Raw genomic sequence first — 18,876 nt, 5'->3', positions numbered from 1 at the left:
TATATATATATATATATATATATATATATATATGTATATATATATATGTTTGTATAATAGATTTATTATTTTTTCACATTTTTATATTTCTCATTTATGTTATGATCTTCAATATTATTATTATTTTGCCATTATTTTTCATGGGGGGCGGCACGCGCCCAGGTGCCCCCCCTCCCTGGATCCGCTAGTGACTCTGGGTTCAGGACTTTAAGCATATGTTAATGAGTGAACTTCCTGTGATGTATATCAGCAACCCTGATACCGTCAAATCATGGGATTTTCATTTTATTGGTAGAATCGGTTTTCAGAACACCCGTACTATATTTGGTAATCATGTTCTAGTTTCATTTCATATTGTTTCATCACAACAAAACAAACACACAGATAATGTGTTCATGGTTCTAGGAGCTTGTACATATACATAAAGGCGTATCAAATTAACAAAACCCTTATACACATCATTTGGCGAAGAAGCATCAAAATAAACTCTACCTCAATACATTTTTGATACGTAACGCGCAGCAAAGAAATCTAAATGAACACAAACTTTGTCTCTATTACAGCATAGAATTCATCTAGATAAATAGCCTATATAGATTTTTGCTGAGCGGATATCCCAAGTGAGTAAACCTCTATATTTCAGGGAATAACTCGTCCAAATAAGGGAAAGCCGTATACGCATATATCCTCTGGCAAAGAATCCATCCAAGTAGTCACACTTAAGCATATGCTTGCTAAAGGTCTTATCCAAACAATCAAAGCCACTTTGCATATCCTTTGTTAATGAACATATCCAAGTAAATACAATCTGTTTACAGTTCATGCAGATAAACACAACCTATACATATCTCTGTTAAAGAACAAATCTAAATAAACAGCAGTCTATATATTGTACATCTTCCTGAAGAGTATCTCAAAACATCCATAATCCATATGCAGTTTCTTTGACATAGAATTTATCTATTTACACCCCTCTTGTCAAAGAAAACGCTTAAATAACAACTATGTACTTCAGAAATGGTAGAGATTATCTTTGTGTTATTGCAAAATATAATCATATACTCTAGCAAACTGTTTTTTTCTGTTAACAAAGGCCTCATCATTATAAGTAAAACATAAATTCATCTAATCCAGCAAACAAACTAAGTAGGCATTTTGTATACATGTTAGTCTTGTAAGTAACTTACCTAAATGATAGGAAAACATAAACAAAAACTCCTAATTCACCTCACCTCATCTTCGACATCGCAGCATCCTCCATTATTCGCTGAAGTGTTTGGAAAAATCATCCTCTTTGCTTTCCAACTCCTTCCCAATCCTTTCATGTGCTGGGCAGAAATCGGGAGTGGTTTGTATAAGGCTTTTCAAGGGCAGGTCCCTCCGGTAGATGGTGTAGATTGCCCCTAAGGGAATGCAGCTGATGGATGTAGCACAAATGATCCATCCTAATATTTGAATGTTGTCTGGGAAGACATAGTTATCCCAGCACACAGGTAACGTGAAGTAGGTGGAGAAGACGAAGATAGCCTGGTAGAGGAAATTGGTAAGTGAAGGGATAAGTGAAACAACTCTTTCATATTGTATAAATTCTGTATTTAAGCTTGTTTCGATGGGAATACAAACCTACGCTTTCATAGTTGGAATTATTCACGCAAGATGCGCTTTGGATGTCTTTTCTCAAAACAAAATCGTATTGCCTAGGCCAGTGGCCTGACCTGACCTCATGTGGTCTGCCTCTTCCTCTGTGATCTCAGCCATTAGTGCGTCCATTTGTCTTTGACTGTCTCCCATTTTTGTTGCTGAGCTTTCTTTTGTGCACATCACATATGAGACAATATATCAGTGTATACCTTTATTGCCTAGCTGATTGCAATTAATTCTCCTCCCAGTAGCCATATTTTGTTCTTGTTGTGCAGTGTAATGTGTTTTTTCTGGGTTAAGAGGTCTCTTGTTTTTTCTTTGTGTATTGTGTGCGAGCCATGTAGGTGACCTCTTTTTGTCTAGTGGTGTTGAGCATCTTGTGTCAGCCCCTAGTGTGAAAAATGGCTGTCTTAGAGGAACATGAGCATGAATTTAGGCATTGTGCAGGAAAGGAAAAACCTTGTAGCAAGTTTATATCCCCCTTAGTGGTTGATCCTCATTCTGTTTGCATTTCATGCAGGGTGGAAAGAGGGCATGAGATGAACAGTGTGACAAGTGCATCAATTAGGAAGGTTCACATTGGATGATCTATGAAAAGAGGCGAGAGAAGACCATGTCCTGAAGGAAGGCTACCGTGAGCCCTTTGCCAGTGCCTCCTTCAGTTCCAGCCTCCCCTAGACCTTTTCCTCCTACAACCCCTCTCACATCTGCCTCTCTCCCCCTTCATCAGTAGTGACTCAGTCTCATTCAAGGGAGATGATTCAGCATGTGCTTGAATTATTTGGCCACCTAGGGGCAGCCACCAGCATCAGGAGATTCACAACTTTCCATCCTAGTCCTTAGAAATTGGAAGTTGCCTCTGCCAGAAGGCTCATCCCCATATCCAGGAGAGTTATAGAAAGTGAAGCGCCAGCATTTAGACTGAGGTCAGTCAGCAGCAGCATCGGAGGCAGGGTGAGCAGAGAGATCTCTGTCAGACACCTCATCAGTCATCTCCCCAGTACCCTGCCAGCGGCATAGGGACAAATGCTCGTCAGGGTTAAGTGGATCAGTAGACCAGAATCATTGGGACAGAAGTGCATCAAGAGAGAGTGTATTCGTCAGGAGGAGATATTGTTCTCCAGTGGGTAAGAGACATAACCAGAGGAGTTCCCTGTCAGAATGTCTCCACAGTGGCTGCAAGTGTGGCCTAGCCAGAACAAGACATTGTTGACGAAGTCATCATCTCCCTCTGCTTCCCACTGTTCTGAATGTCGTGACTCTCCTTCCAGCACCGACCAGAGTAAGAAGAGGTCCACTTCATCTCCAGTCTTACTAGAGTAATACCTCATTGATCAAAGTGGAGAGAGGTCAGAGGCAGGCAGGAAAGCAACCCTGAAGACTTGACATCCTTCTCCAGTAGAGATGCCTCTTTGTTGACGGCTGATGATGACATGAGGAAAAACTCAAATAGGAGCCCAGTTGACAGGACAACTCAGCCCATCAGGAGGCTCCGTGAAGACGAATGTGGGTTCCTGTATTTAGTTGCCCGCATTGGCTGCCACCAAGGTCTCTCTGACCCACTTGCAGCAGCTTCCAAAGACTCCGTGTGATGATCCTGCTACAAGCAGATGGCAGAGATGGTATCAGACGTGAAGCATTTGTTTCACTCCCTATGTCACCCCTAGTCCAAGGCCTGATAGAGGAGATAGATAACAGGGTGGCGGCACCTGAGAACTCCCTGACTGAATCCAGGTTGGAGAAGTTGGTCTTCTCCCCTTTCCCAACCAGGCCAAATATTACACACCAGAGAAATCCCCCACCAACCCAAGAAACATGAATCCCTTCATCTGCAGGTTGGGGGAATAATTTACTGCTCAATCAGTTCAAGCAGCAGTAGGTGAAATTCAGTAGTGCAGAGTTCTCTACCATAAAGTTGGGATGAGTCAGAACCATCTGAACCATCTCAGAGTTACTGTGTGGCGTGGTTGACGAAGATTAAAGACACAGTTCTGCTGGAGAGATGGCCTGCCCTCAGGATGTACTTGGGCCCATTTGGGGAGAGGTGCTCTCTTACATAGTGCATGAGGTAGGATGCATTTCGGATAACCTCATCCTCAGATGTTGGGAAGTCTACCTCTCTGTTGTACAGAGGCACATTTCACTTGAGAGTTGGCTGTCTCTGCGGAATAGCCAACTAAAGGACTCCTCGGCCTACTTCCAACTGGAAAGGCTACAGGTCATAGAGGTCAGGAGACACTGTTTCTCAAGCCTTCTCCTTGCAAATTTCCCACCAACCAAGACAGAGTGCAGGTAAAGCCACTCTGCTGGGAAGGCAGAGAAATCCCAACAGAAGGTGTTCCTCCCTGAGACCTAGGTGTAGACAACAGTTCTTCAGTAGCAGTCCCAGAAGTGAGGATGTGGTCCCACAGACCTGTCATTTTTCCCAGCCTGCCACAGATGGAGAAACAGACCAGGAAAAAGAGGGGGATCAAGGTAAGAAGCAGACTTTCCACCTTTACCTGCCATAAGTAAGGTGATGTTTGGCCAACAAGTGTACGATGTGGCAGCAATATGAAGCAGAGGGGGACAGGCTACCCTTTGTCCCCACGAAAGTGCCATTGGCTCCCCAACCCATCCCATTCCCATCCTATGGGGAAGTTGAAAAGATGCTATTGAAGGGGGCAGTGGAGGTTATGTCAGACAACTACCCTGGATTCTATAGTTGGCTTTTCTTGGTAGGGCAAGCATCCAGATGTGGGGGGGGCCCCAGTGGTAGACCTGTCAGCCCTGAATGAGTTCCTGGAACCCAGGCAGTTCTGGCATCCATCAGAGAGGGATTCTGCATGGTATCAGTGGACCTGCAGGATGCCTGCCTCCACATCCTCATTCACCACAGCTCCAGGAAGTGCATACAGTTGGTCGACAAGGGCATGTTATACCAGTTCAGGACTCTGCTTAGGTTTGGCAACTACACCCTAAATCTTTACTAGAGTCTTCCAATTGGTCTCCTCTTGGTGTCAGACTGAAGGCATCCTTATGTGAAGATATCTGGATGATTGACTCATCCTTGCCTTTTTGAGAGGAAGTGGAGAAATTGAGGGACATGGTCTTGGACCTATGCCAAATATTGGGTGCTATGGTGAATGTCCCAAAGCCTTAGCTGGAACTCAAGACCTGCTTGAGGTGCCTGGGAATGACACTCAACAGAGTTTGTAAGAGCCTTTCCTTCGAAGGAGAAAAAACAAAATTGATGGATGCTTTCCTTAACTTCCCCACACAGACAGCACCATTAGCTAGGAAGTGGCAGATCCTAGTGGACCACCTGGTCTCCCCAAATAAACTGGTTCTGAGGGGCAGAGTACACCTCCAGCCCCTCCAGTGGCAGACGAAGGCTTGGCACTGACTGGAGAAGGGCCTGTCACAACCCATGCCTGTGATCCAACACTTCAAACATCACCTCCAGGGTCACACGATTGTCGTGATGAGCAACAACAACATGGTGGTCACCCATGTCAACAAACAGGGCGGGACTGAATCCCCCACCTTTGTGACATGGCAGTATTGTTGCATGAGCGGGTGGCCTCTCAAGGCCTGGAACTGACAGCCAGGTACATAATGGGAAAGAGAAATGCAGTGGGCTATTGACTAAGCAAGAAGGACCAGATCGTCAGGACAGAGTGGTCCCTGAGCCAATGAATTGTAAACATCCTTCTAGATCTGTGCTAGGGCCCCTTGATTGACAGCTCCTTGACAGCTGTCAGCACTAAATTGCCACTGTGTTGTAACCTGATAGCATACCAGAGGGCAATGATGCATGATGCCTTCCAATATCTGTGAGACAACATGGATGTGTATGCCTTTCCTACATTCAGTCAACTGAGAAGGGTACTAAACAGGCTCTGCCAGTCCCAAGGTCTGTGGATGACCTTGATGGTTCCCCTGTGGCCACAGGCAGATTGGTATGCCAACCTGCTGCACCTGCACTGGTATGGGTTGCAACAGGTCCTTCTACCCAAGAGACTTACCCCACGTACACCCTAGCCTACATGGGGCGGACAAGCTATGCCACAGGGACCCCAGAGTACCAGCCAAGACATCGAGAAGGACTTGTGAGTACAGGGCTTTATGCCTAGACCTGTAACATAAACGACATTTGTTAGTGCCTTTCATGGGTGCCTCGCACATGGGGCGCCTTCCAAGTTAGTAGAGACATATTGCCCTCCCACCTCAGAGTCAGTCTCAATCTGTGAAGGCAGGTTCGTATTTCTGCCAGAAAAAATAAAGTTTAAATTTTATTTGTATTTTTCCAAGAATACAAACCTACACGTTTATAAGGGTAGTTTTTACCCACCTGAGCCAATCATCTGGTAGCTGATCTATCCAGTTATATTTTAGAGGGAGCCAGTGCCCCAGTTTGTGCTCACTGTGGTGATCAGCTATCCGTTGAACTCATGCTGGTGCACTGTCGTAGATTTAATCACCTTAGGGCAAAGTACTTATTAGCGGGGAAGACTGTTTTAGAAATTTTAAATGAAGATGTCGAGGTAGATAACCTTATGGGTTATCTGAGAGAATCTGATCTTTTTAATGAGATATAATTTAGTATATTTATTAAAGGTTTGTCATATTTATTTTACATATTAAGTATATATTTTTAAATATAAAATTTTTATATATATTTATTTTTTATGGTTTTTATCTAATATCATTCTTCATTTTTGACGTTCATATTTTAACACTGGATTTTACTAGTACAGTATATTATCATTCACCTTTTCATTATCAATTACATCATTAATTTATATATTTCATCTTCATCGCTGCACTGAATAATCCTGATGGGTTCCGGCGCTTGGTCTTCAAGATCTGAATTTCATAATCTGTCAATCAAACCCAGAAAGTATGTTAGACTGACCGCAGAGGCTGATTCACACAGTGGAAGAGGTAGACCACATGAGGTTGGTCAGGCCATAGGCCTGTGTGATAGGATTTTGTTTTGAGTCAAGACAGCCAAATTGTGCCTTGCACAAATAACTCCATGTATATAAAGATTAGGTTTGTACCCTAGAAAAAATACAGACGCCTCTCAAAATATGATTTTTGAGCTATGTATACCCATGCTATTTCAAAAAATGGATTTTTGCCTTTCTTTGGTGTTAGGTTATATTAATTTTTTCTTTCCTGTTCTGTTATGCAGGTCTTTGCCAGATATTGCCATTGATTTGCCAATCTCATGAGCATTCTCAAATAAAATCATTATTGGTGAGGTATGAAATTACTGTCATCCCACATCCCGTTAAAAAATAAAATGGAATCCTATAAGAAAGTTTTAGTTCACTGGATCCTTTGGAAAATTGTCATATCTGGTATGAAAATTACCCGAAAACAAACAGATAGTAGATTTGCTGAGAGTATTTAGACTTGTAATGTGAAAACAGTTACGAGTCATAACTTTGGTCATCTTTTTTGGGCCAGATCAAAATCTTCCATCTTTTTCTAGGTTGACGTTGATGTTCTTTAAAAATGAATAAATAGATCTCAACGGAAATCGCATGTACCTTATTGGCACTCTAGTAGCAATTTTCTAGATTTAAGGTAATCATATGAGAGCTTGAGGATCAACTTTTTAGCAACCTCCTAGAGCACTAAAAGATTGGAAACCAAGCTGCCACTGATACAATAAGCGCTTACACAACCTGTGGAACTTGCCCTGAATTGCACAATTTTCACTCATCTAAAAAAATTTTTAGAAAACAAAGTTGGAAAATGGGCTGAGCTATGAAGAAAGGACCACAGAATTATAAAAAAAAAAAATGTAAAAACTCATCCGGAACCTTTCCCCCCAAGTAGTCTAATTTATGGCGCACCTTTATATTTCAAAAAGAAAAAGTAAATCATGAGAAGAAGCGCAGTCTTGTGCTTAGTATTAATCAACAATTTCCCACCATAAGCTAATATTGAAGGAATTTATTCTATATACATTTTCCCACTTTTTATAAATATTTTTTTTTAGATGAGTGAAAAATTTTCAATTCAGAGGAAGTTCCACAGGGTTGTGTAAGTGCTGGTTGTGTTACTGACAGCTTAAATTTTAATCCTTTGGTGCTCTGTTGGGTTGCTAAAAAGTTGATCATGAAGCTCTTATATGATTATCTTGAATCTAGAAAACTGCTATTGGAGAGCCAATAAGGTAGGTACATGTGATTTTCTTTTAGACCTAGCCATTTATGTTAAGAACATCAAGGTCAACCTAGAAAATGTATACGAGTCAAGTCTTGTTCAACTTTATTTTAAAGCTACATTTGACCCAATAACTTGGCACTGGAGTCTACATACCGGTACATGATTTCATTCAGAGTACTAGTAACTGGCAAATAAGTGTTTATTGTTTTAATGGAGTCTTGATCTCTCTTGTCTAGTGCTCCCCAGGGGTTCTGGGACTTTTGTTGTTTCAAAATTTACTAGTAACATGGTTATTGGTCTAGAAAGTAAGATTAGTACAGTTTGCAGACAATGCAACTCTTGCAGAATCTATTAGTTTTGCCATTCTTAGAATAGGGAGAAATTAATACAACTGTAAACAAAGAATGGGAATGTTCCAGCAAATGTTGCATTCAATGGGTTATGAGGCTAAACTCCAGCAGAACTTCAGGCTAGGCTACTTAGCTTATGTTGAAGTATAAATCCGCTCCACGATTGCTCAATAGGTAACACTGTCAATAACACTCATGAATATTTGACAATAGTTGGTACTCTATTCAGTTATAACTTTTCTTTCCCCACAATTGGAGCATATAATGGTGCTTGAAAACTAGTCGTTGCCTGTAGAACTTCCTACTGAATATTGTCAGAAATGTTGGTATCAATGGCCAATGCTTTAGACCTTTTCCTTTACAGTTGTTACAGTTACTGGAATACTGTCCTATCTGAATGCCAGCATTCTTTTGGAACATTTTATTTTAAGACAAAGAGTTCGATTTTTAAGTGTCTGCCAAAGAAAATTATGATTTAGGCCAGTATCTCGAGACCATCATCCTTGAGCGCTGTTTTCCAGGAAACATTAGCGCCTAAAAAAAAAAAAAAGAATCGTATGCGTTGCTTGCTTTGAAGAGCTTCAGTGTCCACATTCTGCTTAGATATTATGTTGCCACGCTGTCCAGAACAAGAAGTCCTTCATTGCTCTACCGTCGAACTGTGAAATGATTATCGTAACTACATTTAAATGCTACACATCATGGCCAAATTTTTTTGCTTGTAATGTTCTCTTTGTCTGCAAATCTTCATTGGTTTTTTGTCGTCATTGACTTGCTTTCCTCCATCTTTATCTTTTTCCACATAAAAGCATTATATTTTGGGGAACTGCTTTTCCCAAACCAAATTTTTACATAACCAAATATGATAATTTTACATTTTATTTTAAATTTAGCTTAGACTAAGTAAAAAAGTAAGTTACCGTTTTTTTTCCTTTGCTTTTCTTGTGTAGCATACCCTTTTCCAGCTCATATTCAGCTTTTTTTTAGTACCAAATTCAAGTGTACTGACTCAAGGGACCGTCATGCTTTGTTCGCCGATATCTTGACTGTTGATGGCTGTTTTATGTCGAATATTATGCAAGCCTAGCCCATTTTCGCATTTTGTGTGAAACATTTATTCTTCATCAACATGTATAAACTTTCTAAGCAACAACATTAGTATTTGTCATGATATTATGCGACACCAGTAGGCGGTATGATTGTAGTCACAATTACTTATGGTCACATGATCAGCATTAGTAAAAAAGTAGTAGTAATAGAATCTCCTTATATGTCCGACAATGGTAACAAAATCGTGCTATAGTAGTAATGGTTAGTAAAAGGCCTGATTACTAACCCCGAGAGATAAAGGTGTTAAGAAGAGCCATGCTGCAGTCCAGTAGTAGTGAAGGATACATGGCATATGGATGTTCATCTCTCTGATGTTCTTCATGAATTTTTTGAATCCTTGAAAAAAAAAGAGGAAAAAAATAAGGATTGGTTCTGTACTTGCATTTCTGTTCGCCAAAAATTTCAAGAGAAAGACTCTCTCTCTCTCTCTCTCTCTCTCTCTCTCTCTCTCTCTCTCTCTCTCTCTCTCTCTCTCTCTCTCTCTCTCTCTCTCTCTCGGACATAAACAGCATTATTTTGTTGTTGCTGCTGTTAGAAAAAATCAAAGTTTACAAAAAATTCAAGTTTCCCTCTGCCATAAAACATTCAATAAAATGGCAGAAAAGTTTACTTTTCTATTATTATTATTATTATCCAGATTGTCTTGTTAATATGATCGTGGCTCTTGAATTCGTTTAGCACGCTAGAACTCTTTGCCAGAGTACTGGAGATCAACGATTATTGGTCTGACGTTTGTGTTTCTCTTATACTAATAAAGCCATGAACTACATAAAAAAAAAGGACCACCTCATGCGTACGCCTTTGCTTTTCCTTTTAACTTAATTCTGAACACTTCTAAGTGACTATCCTATTCCGAATGCCACTGATCAGCTTTATTCTGACTGACCATCATTCAGAGCCTTTTCTGTGCTTGTACTATCGTCAAGAAAAGTGATGATAGTTTTCATTAGCTTTCGTTCATCGAATTTCTATTTTTTTGTTTTTTACCGAAAACACATAATTTCGGTAAATTTACTCTGGAATATGAAAATATAATTAAAATTAGATCATATTTTAAATTAAATCTGCAAAACAAAAACTTTCAGATACTTAAAAACACCATGCATGTCCGAAGTAACTGGAATTTCTCAGCGGGATTCGTTCATAGAGATCTGGAAGATAGAGTGACGACTAGCTGGTTGTTGATCCATATCACAACAACAATATTTACTCGTTCTCGTTTACGAACAGGATCAGCATAAGCGGTAATGGTCATTATTTTAGTTTCTACAAATTTGTATGTATTTCAAAGCGTTTAAAGTTAGCAGGCGTCAATGGCAGTCAGTGATGTGATGGCTAAGGTAGGTTGAGCAAATCTAGTTAAATCCGCAAGAGTACTCTTGTGAGAGGGTGCGAAAGAAAGAGCAGGTAGACGAGTACTGCTAGTTTATTGGGAAAGCAACCCGCTTATAAAGCGGCATACGGACATCAGTACAAAGACATACAAAGACGTATGAGTGACTCGAGGTCAATTATTCACTATGCAAAACAAGACAGGTACATACAGACAACATGACAAATTAGTAAATTAGACACAAAGATGCTCTGACACATACACAATGTACAAGGGCAAAAATGGATAGGTAATGAATGTACAATTACATAGTAAAAATAGGGCTGATTAGCCTGACCTAGGGTCAGGCGAAAAGGCACTGTAGAAAACAGGAGGTTCTTCACAGAAAACCCATTTAGTGGGGACTTTACAATACTCTCCCCCCCCCACAAGATGTAGGTAATGTCTGATCAAGGCAGGTATCTGCTGGGGCGGCAGAGAGGGCCACGGCTCCTCGACGTCAGCTGGGGGGTGCGTTTGACTCCGGTGCGTTGCGTATGGGAGTGGTTGGTTGTTCCACTGCCTGGGCCCGGGGACTTCCAGGGGTGCCCACGCGACTTTCTTGTGGGCTGAGGGGGCGACGACTCCTGTGGGGGGGCACTGGGGAGTGCCACCAACGTCCTCCTCCATGATTGCGGGCTTGATGCGGTCTACCGACACCCAGTCGTCCTTCCCATGGATGGCCACCTGGAATGCCTTTTTGTTCCTTTCCAGCACGAGGAAAGGCCCCTTGTAGGGCCTGGTTAAGGGCGGGCGGACGGCGTCGTTCCTGATGAAGACGTGGCTGGTGGAGGACAGACCGGGAGACATGAAGAGGGACGTCCTGTTGGTATACGTCCGCTGGCAGGGGGCAAACTTTCCAACCCCGTCTCGGTGCCTCTTTGTTGTTAGGTTGTCCCGGTCTTGCGTGATGAGTTCGCCTGGGACAACGAGGGACTCCCCGTAGAATTTTTCAGCTGCAGACGGGTCGCCGTTGGCTCTGGGGGTGGTCCTCAACCCGAGGAGGACCCAGGGCAGCTGGTACTTCCAATTGCCAGCAGTGCAACGAGCCATGAGGGACGCCTTCAGAGACCTGCGGAACCTTTCCACCAATCTGTTGGCTGAGGAGTTGTAGGCTGTGGTGCTGTGGTGAGTGGTCCCCAGCAGGCGTGCCATGGCGGTCCACAGCTCGGACAGGAAAGCTGGGTCCCTGTCCGTAGTTATGTGGTCCGGGACACCGAACCGGCTGATCCAGCTGGAGAGGAGGGCCTCGGCACACGCACTGGCGGTGGCTTCTTCAATGGGCATCACTTTGGGCAACCTGGTGGAGCGGTCGACGACTGTCAGAAGGTATCTGGCTCTTCTGATGGAGGAAGAGGACCCATGACGTCGACATGGATGTGCCCGAACCGTCTTCCCGGCTGAGGAAAGTCGCCCACAATCGACTCGGTGTGATGTCCTACTTTGCTGGTCTGGCACTAAATGCACTGCCTCGCCCAGGCCGTTGTGTCCTTCCATATGCCGTGCCAGATGAACTTCTCTACCAGCAGCTTGGCCGTCATCCTGCCGGAGGGGTGGGACAGTCCGTGGATGATGTCGAAGACCAGGCGATGGCGGGAGGCAGGCACTGGTGGGCAGGGGTGGCCGGTGCTCACATCGCTCAGCAGTGTTGACCCCCCAGGGGCCGGGGCACGTCCTTCCGCTTCAGCGACATGATGGCGGTGCAGTACGCTGGAATCTCTGGGTCGGTGGCCTGTTCCCGGGCGAGGTCCTCGTAGTCGATCCCGAGCTGCACCGTGTTGATTTCGACTCTCGAGAGGGCGTCCACTACAGGGTTCTTCCTGCCGGGAAGGTATTTGATGGTGCAGGTGAACTGCGCGATGGCCGCGAGGTGCCACTGCTGCATGGAGGACCATGCATCCCCCAGCTTTGTGAAGGTGTGGACCGGTGGCTGGTGGTCCGTCCAAATTGTGAAGGGTGTACCCTCCAGGAGGAACTTGAAGTGGCGTACTGCCTGGTACACCATGAAGAGTTCCCTGTCGAAGGTGCTGTAGCGGGACTCAGTGCGGCTGAGCTTCCTGCTGAAGAAGGCGATGGGCTGAGGGGCTCTGTTGATGACCTACTCCAGGATGGCCCCACAGGCGATGTTGCTGGCATCCGTTTTTATGTGGAGGGGGGCGTTGGGGTCCCAGTGGGCCAAGCTGTTGCCTTGACGAGGGCGGCCTTCGTCAGGGAGAAGGCCCGCTGCTGGTTGGGGCCCCACACTAAGGATGTCGGATGGCCCTTCAGGTTCTCCGTAAGGGGGGCCATGGTGTGTGCGACCCCGGGGATGAACCTCCTGTAGTTGTTGACCATCCTGATGAATTCTTGTACACCCTTGACGGAGGTAGGGGTGGGGAATCAGACGACGGCCTCAACCTTCGATGCAAGTGGGTGGATGCCTCCCGGGGATATCTCATGGCCAAGGAAGTCGACTCTTTCGACGCCGAAGGTGCACTTGTCGAACCTGACAACGAGGCCGTTCTCCTGCAGGCACTGCAGGACCTTCTGCATGTGCCGCAGGTGTTCTTTGTGGGACCTGGCAAAAATTAGGATGTCATCGACGTAGCAGACGCAGAAGTTCAGGTCCCCCAGGATGTTGTCCATCAGTCTCTGGAAAGTCGCCCCTGCGTTCCTCAGGCCGAAGGTGGAGAAGGCAAAGACAGGACCCAAAGGGCGTGATGGTGGCGGTTTTGGGAATGTCTTCTGGAGCTACTGGTACCTGAAAATAGGACTTTAACAGATCTAATTTTGAAAATATTTTGGCCCCATGGAAAGAGGCCGTGAGGTCTTGCATGTTCGGGAGGGGGTAGTGATCTGGTTCTGTAGCGAGGTTGAGCCGCCTGCAGTCACCGCAGAGTCTCCAGGAGCCGTCCAGTTTCTGCACCATGTGAAGGGGAGAGGCTCACAGGCTGGGGTCCTTTCTGCATATGCCCATATGCTCCATTTCAGTGAAAGCATTCTTGGCCTCCTGAAGGCGCTGAGGGGGAAGCCTCCAGAACTTTGCGTGCATCAGAGGGCCCATCGTCTTGATGTGGTGGTAGATTCCGTGCTTGGCAGGGGCTCCAGGCACCTGACGAAGTTCGGGCCTGAACACCTCAGGGAATTCCTTCTCGAGGAAGGTGTACTGGTGGGGAGCGACGGAACATACTGTGGGCACGCTGGGACCTGGCGCCAGGGGCAGGGACTGGCAGGACTCAGTGTCCAGCAGGCGTTTGCAGCTGACGTCGACTGCCAGTCCGAAGTGGGCCAGGAAGTCTGCACCCAGGAGTGGAGGCCGACAGGAGCTTAGTGCCATAGGAGAGGATGTGGGACCCGTTGGCGGCTGTCAGAGAGGCAGCCGGGACCGGCGGGCGTTTGCGGTCCTCTCTGGAAGGCGGGAACACTGACCGCACGGCTCCCACGTCGATCAGCATCATCCTGCCGGACACAGTGTCGCGGACGTAGAACCCTACTGGTGCGGGGCTCCCGGGTGCTTCTGCTGCCATGGTGGCCTGTGAGGGTGGCTGCCGCCTCCCCCATTTTTTGGATGGGCGAAAAGGCAGGGGGCTTCGCAATTTCAAGCGTCCTTGCCGCACTTCCGATGGTAGTAGCAAAGCCCCGGCCTTTCTTTTTTCTGGTGATAGGGTGGCCGCCTCCTTGCGACGGCGTTGATCTCCTCTGCATTGGGTTCCTCCAGCTGGAGGCAGTTGACGGGGTGTGCGGGCGTGGATGCCCACTTCACTGCCCTCGTGGAGTCAGTTAGCTGCTGCGCTCTTCTGATCAGATCCTCGACCAGCAGGGTGTAGGGCTCCTTAATCTGACCCCGAACCCCTGGGAGGAGCTGCTGCGGGAGGATCTCCCTCGACAGGCTGATCTCCTTGTGCCTGCCGTTGATGTCCGTCTTGGGGAGGAGGAGGAGGTCCTGGAGGGCGTGCCACGTCTCCAGGAGGTTCGTGTCCTGCCGGGGTTGATGGTGAGGTCAAGGGCACGGGCGGCTCTCTCGGAGACCGGCAGGGAGCAGGTCTCGACGAGAGAGGCCTTCAGGTGCTGGTAGGTGGCAGAGCTCGAAGACGATGTCACGCATGGGACGACCTTCCTGTGTATGTCCTCCGTTAGGGCATTGATCACTATGTCTGCCTGCAGCACCTCGTCAGTCAGGCCAGCCACCCTGAACTGCCCCTCGACCCTGTAGAGCCATGATGTCGGGTTGTGATGGGTGAACAGCGGCAGCTTTATGGTGAGGGCGGCCCTCAGTTGATCCATCGGGAGGGGCATCGCGCAAGTAATGGGTACTGGCGTGGAGGAGCATGCGGGTTTTTGCATGGGGAAGGGTGAGAGTGGAGGTTGTGCGAGGGAGATTTCCGTCTCCGAGAACTTTGCTGTTATTTGTATGTGGGAGGGAATGTCTGTGTCCATGCTCATTTCCGCTCTCTCACTTGGAGTGTGAGTTAACACTCGCGTCAATACACGCTTGGGAGCGTGCCGTGTGGGTCCGCTAATGACACTGGTGATTTGCCGATGAGGGTCGGTAACGCCCAAGCGCTCTGTTAGAACGCTGTAGTTTATCTGTTAGGGGCGTGGGGTGGTTCATGGGGCCAAGACTAAGTTGCCGTTTGGGTCCGTTAATGGCTCCGGGAACCACTCCTAGGATCACCACTGTGAGAGGGTGTGAAAGAAAGAGCAGGTAGACGAGTACTGCTAGTTTATTAAGAAAGCAGCCCACTTATAAAGCGGCATGCGGACGTCAGTACAAAGACATACAAGTGACCCGAGGTCAATTATTCACTATACAAAACAAGACAGGTACATACAGATAACGTGACAAATAAAAATAGTAAATTAGACACAAAGATACTCCGACACATACACAATATACAAGGGCAAAAATGGATAGGTAATGAATGTACAGTTACATAGTAAAAATAGGGCTGATTAGCCTGACCTAGGGTCAGGCGAAAAGGCACCGTAGAAAACGGGAGGTTCTTCACAGAAAACCCGTTTAGCGGGGACTTTACACTCTCTATGATGTGAGGAGGCGCACGAGAGCTTCGGGCGGGAAAGCACAAGTCACTGGATAATGGCGTAACAGCTTTCACACTCAGATGACTTTGATGTTGACATGTTTACAAAACTACTGTCATTATAAGGAAATCTCTATCAAGGTTAAAGTAGCCTGTCAACTCGATGATTTTCTGTCTATGCTCCTATTACAAGCAGTTCGGAGTTAACATGGCTGCATTACTTTGCCGCAAGACTGAAAGATCTCCCAATACATCAGCATTTTTTGCACGATATAAAACTTTCATTGCCTGAGCATTAGATATTGAGTTATTTGTGGCAACAAATATTTTTACTTTACACAGTTTTTTTTGTGAATGATTTGGATGAAAATCGATTTTCAAAAGTAGAGACTATATCAACAAAGCAAGAATGACTGTAGCCTTTACCATCACAAGTCCACCATCAGTACTATAATTCTCTCTCTCTCTCTCTCTCTCTCTCTCTCTCTCTCTCTCTCTCTCTCTCTCTCTCTCTCTCTCTTCACTTCTAAAACATATTCGAAAAATATATTATCACTCACTCTCTCAAAGAAAACATAATGAATTATCACTCAATCTTTCAAAGAAAATATAATGATTCAAGTATCTCTATAGATAGGCCTATGCCTACTCTCTCTCTCTCTCTCTCTCTCTCTCTCTCTCTCTCTCTCTCTCTCTCTCTCTCTCTCTCTCTCTCTCTCATATCATAATATTGCATTCATTGCTGCATTGTTCCACGATTTCCCTTGGATATTACCCAAATTTTTAAACATTTTATCTCATTATTTAAGATCGTTTATCCAATTACGCATGAATTTTTTTTTTTATTTTAGTGTAATAACATTACATATGAGTAAGGTTTCACGGTAGGTTTTAAAGAAGGATGATCGACATTCTACTCTGTACTGACGTTACCAAACCAACATTAACAAATAATATAGAGGTTGTTACTGCATTCAAGTATAAATGATTATAGGGCTTCTACAAAATCTTTATGGTTTAAAGTAACTGGAAATCTAGAAAGCAACAAACACGATGACTTTGAAGCTCCGCCCCCTTTTTAGAGTTGCCAGGTGTGGTATTATCGAGGACTATGTATCCGAAGATTTAAGAAAACTGTATCTTCACTTTTCTTGTCGATAGCACATTAAAAAAAAACAATTCCCAGCTTCTTGTAGTAAGGAGTAGTCAAGCTTTATTTTTTTATTTTACCATCATTTTAAATTAGCATTTATCCTTCACATTAGACAATGCATGTTCCAGCCCTTATTGAGGTATGTGACTGTTCCATATTTGGCGTCATTGTCGTTCTGTAACAGATGTTTGCTATTTGCCATGAATCGAATGTTAAAACCCTACTGACTGCCAGCGGATTTCTTGCCATTATTTTCGTTTATACATTTTATCAGTGATATTTTTAGAATCATGATAGCCCATAATTCATTGTAGAAAAAGTGATGAACTTTGGAATATAGAGTGAATGGCTGTGTAAAGTCTCCCCTGAAGACGGACCGTTTACTGTTAGTTGTAGGTTTACACCTCCCTTGCAGATGTACAGTGTTTACTGTAATTAGTTGCTGGTTTTACTTTATGTGCAGTTCCTCTATATTATTAGTGTTTTATTTAGGTGGATTGCATCGTTTTTTATTTGAATCGGTGAATTTAGATTACTTTTACATTTTCGCAGATTGGTAACCATGTATTTCTTATATTTTAGAGTGATAGGTTATTGGATTGTAAGTCTGTTATTTGCTTTAAATATTTATTTTAAGAGGTTGTGGGGTTATTCCTTGGTCATTTTATTTATTTATTTTTTTCTTTACAAAGGAATTCCAAGGAATTATAAAAGAAAGGGTCTGACTTAGCCTTATGAAATATTGCCTGTCAATTAGGCTCTCTACTCTTAATTACAGATCACTCCATATTACGTCTTCAAATTGACAATTTTAGCAAGGGAATGGTTATTTTCAGAGGTAGGGTAGGAGGGTGATATAATTTATTTTTGTTTTTGGACCTCCAAGAAACAGGTCACTAATTACATGTGCGTGTAGAGACGTCATCAGTAATTTTATATATCCATTCAACTCGCTGTAAACATGTTGGATAAGAACAATAATTACATATATTCATTCAACTCACCGTAAACATATTGGATGGCTATGAACTGGAAGATGGCTACGATGATCAGGGATAACCCAGCTGCATGAAAATTAAAAAGCTCGAACATGTATGCGCCACCGTCTAAGCACATTGTGAGCCCCAGGAGAAACATAACAGAGCAAGTAATGTATACTACAGGTGGCTTTCTTTTCCTTAGAATCTTGATGTGGTCACACACTGCTGTTATAACTGTTTCTACCAATGTGAACTGTTGAGAAGTTGTAAAAATTTTTAGCTTTATCATTATTAGAGAGTATTCTAGTCCTTTGAGTTGTATAACAGATCTGATGAGCAAACATACTTTAATTGATTTACCACATTTATATGTGAAAAAGGTTGGGTGCACTTTAAGAGTTTAACAGTTACTCGTCGTAATTGGTAAGACATTTGCTAATACTGTACTCATCAATAATTAAAACAAATTCGCCTGTTACCTGTGTATCAAGTCCAATAGTGATTAACATGAGGAAAAATAGAGCAGACCACAATTGAGGTGCTGGCATTAGGTTGGCCGCTGCTGGATATACTACAAATGCAAGCCCAGAGCCAGGGGTGACTACATCCTTCACTTCAACTCCAAGTTCATTAGCAAGGAAGCCAAGGATGAAAAAGTTTACAAATCCTGCAAACACTGATGTGAGACTGTTGGAACATCCAATAACAAGAGCATCCCTGTATGGAGGAGAAGCACTTAGTTAATTGTTGCAGTGTTGCCAAAGCACAGAGAATTAACGAAATGTGTGGAGGAGATAGGCTCTTAACTAAATGAATGCAGAGCTGAGACCTGCCCACTGCAAGTATTAGGAGCTACGTCTGCAGATATAGTTCTAAATTTTTAAACTTTTTTTTTCAGTAAGAAAAACTTGTCTAGATTGTATTTTTTTCTTTAATCAACATATTTTCACTTTGTAAAAACAAACACTTTGCTTCTATTCTAGATATCTGATGTAATACTTCAGCTTCCAGATTAAACCCTGTTTGCCTGTCTTATTGATTCAAGAAATTTCAGATAATTAAAGTTGACCTGGAAAGGATTATA

At 44.0% G+C, this 18,876-nt stretch overlaps 1 protein-coding gene across 1 annotated transcript in view; it reads right to left on the bottom strand.

Annotated features, from left to right (window-relative positions):
* Positions 1-928: 928 nt before the first annotated feature.
* LOC136851429 (sodium- and chloride-dependent glycine transporter 2-like) overlaps positions 929-18,876 on the bottom strand; it is a 48,342-nt gene continuing 30,394 nt past the window's right edge. Inside the window, exons 7-10 of the mRNA XM_067125514.1 lie at positions 18,272-18,509; positions 17,817-18,045; positions 9,493-9,602; positions 929-1,527 (exon numbers count right to left, since the gene is read on the bottom strand). Coding sequence (XP_066981615.1) covers positions 1,261-1,527; positions 9,493-9,602; positions 17,817-18,045; positions 18,272-18,509 — 844 coding nt within the window. The 3' untranslated portion in view covers positions 929-1,260. The remainder of the gene's footprint in view (positions 1,528-9,492; positions 9,603-17,816; positions 18,046-18,271; positions 18,510-18,876) is intronic.

Source organism: Macrobrachium rosenbergii, chromosome 3 (assembly GCF_040412425.1).
Source record: "Macrobrachium rosenbergii isolate ZJJX-2024 chromosome 3, ASM4041242v1, whole genome shotgun sequence".
Taxonomy (NCBI): domain Eukaryota; kingdom Metazoa; phylum Arthropoda; class Malacostraca; order Decapoda; family Palaemonidae; genus Macrobrachium; species Macrobrachium rosenbergii.
This window is presented reverse-complemented; position numbering and strand designations above follow the sequence as displayed.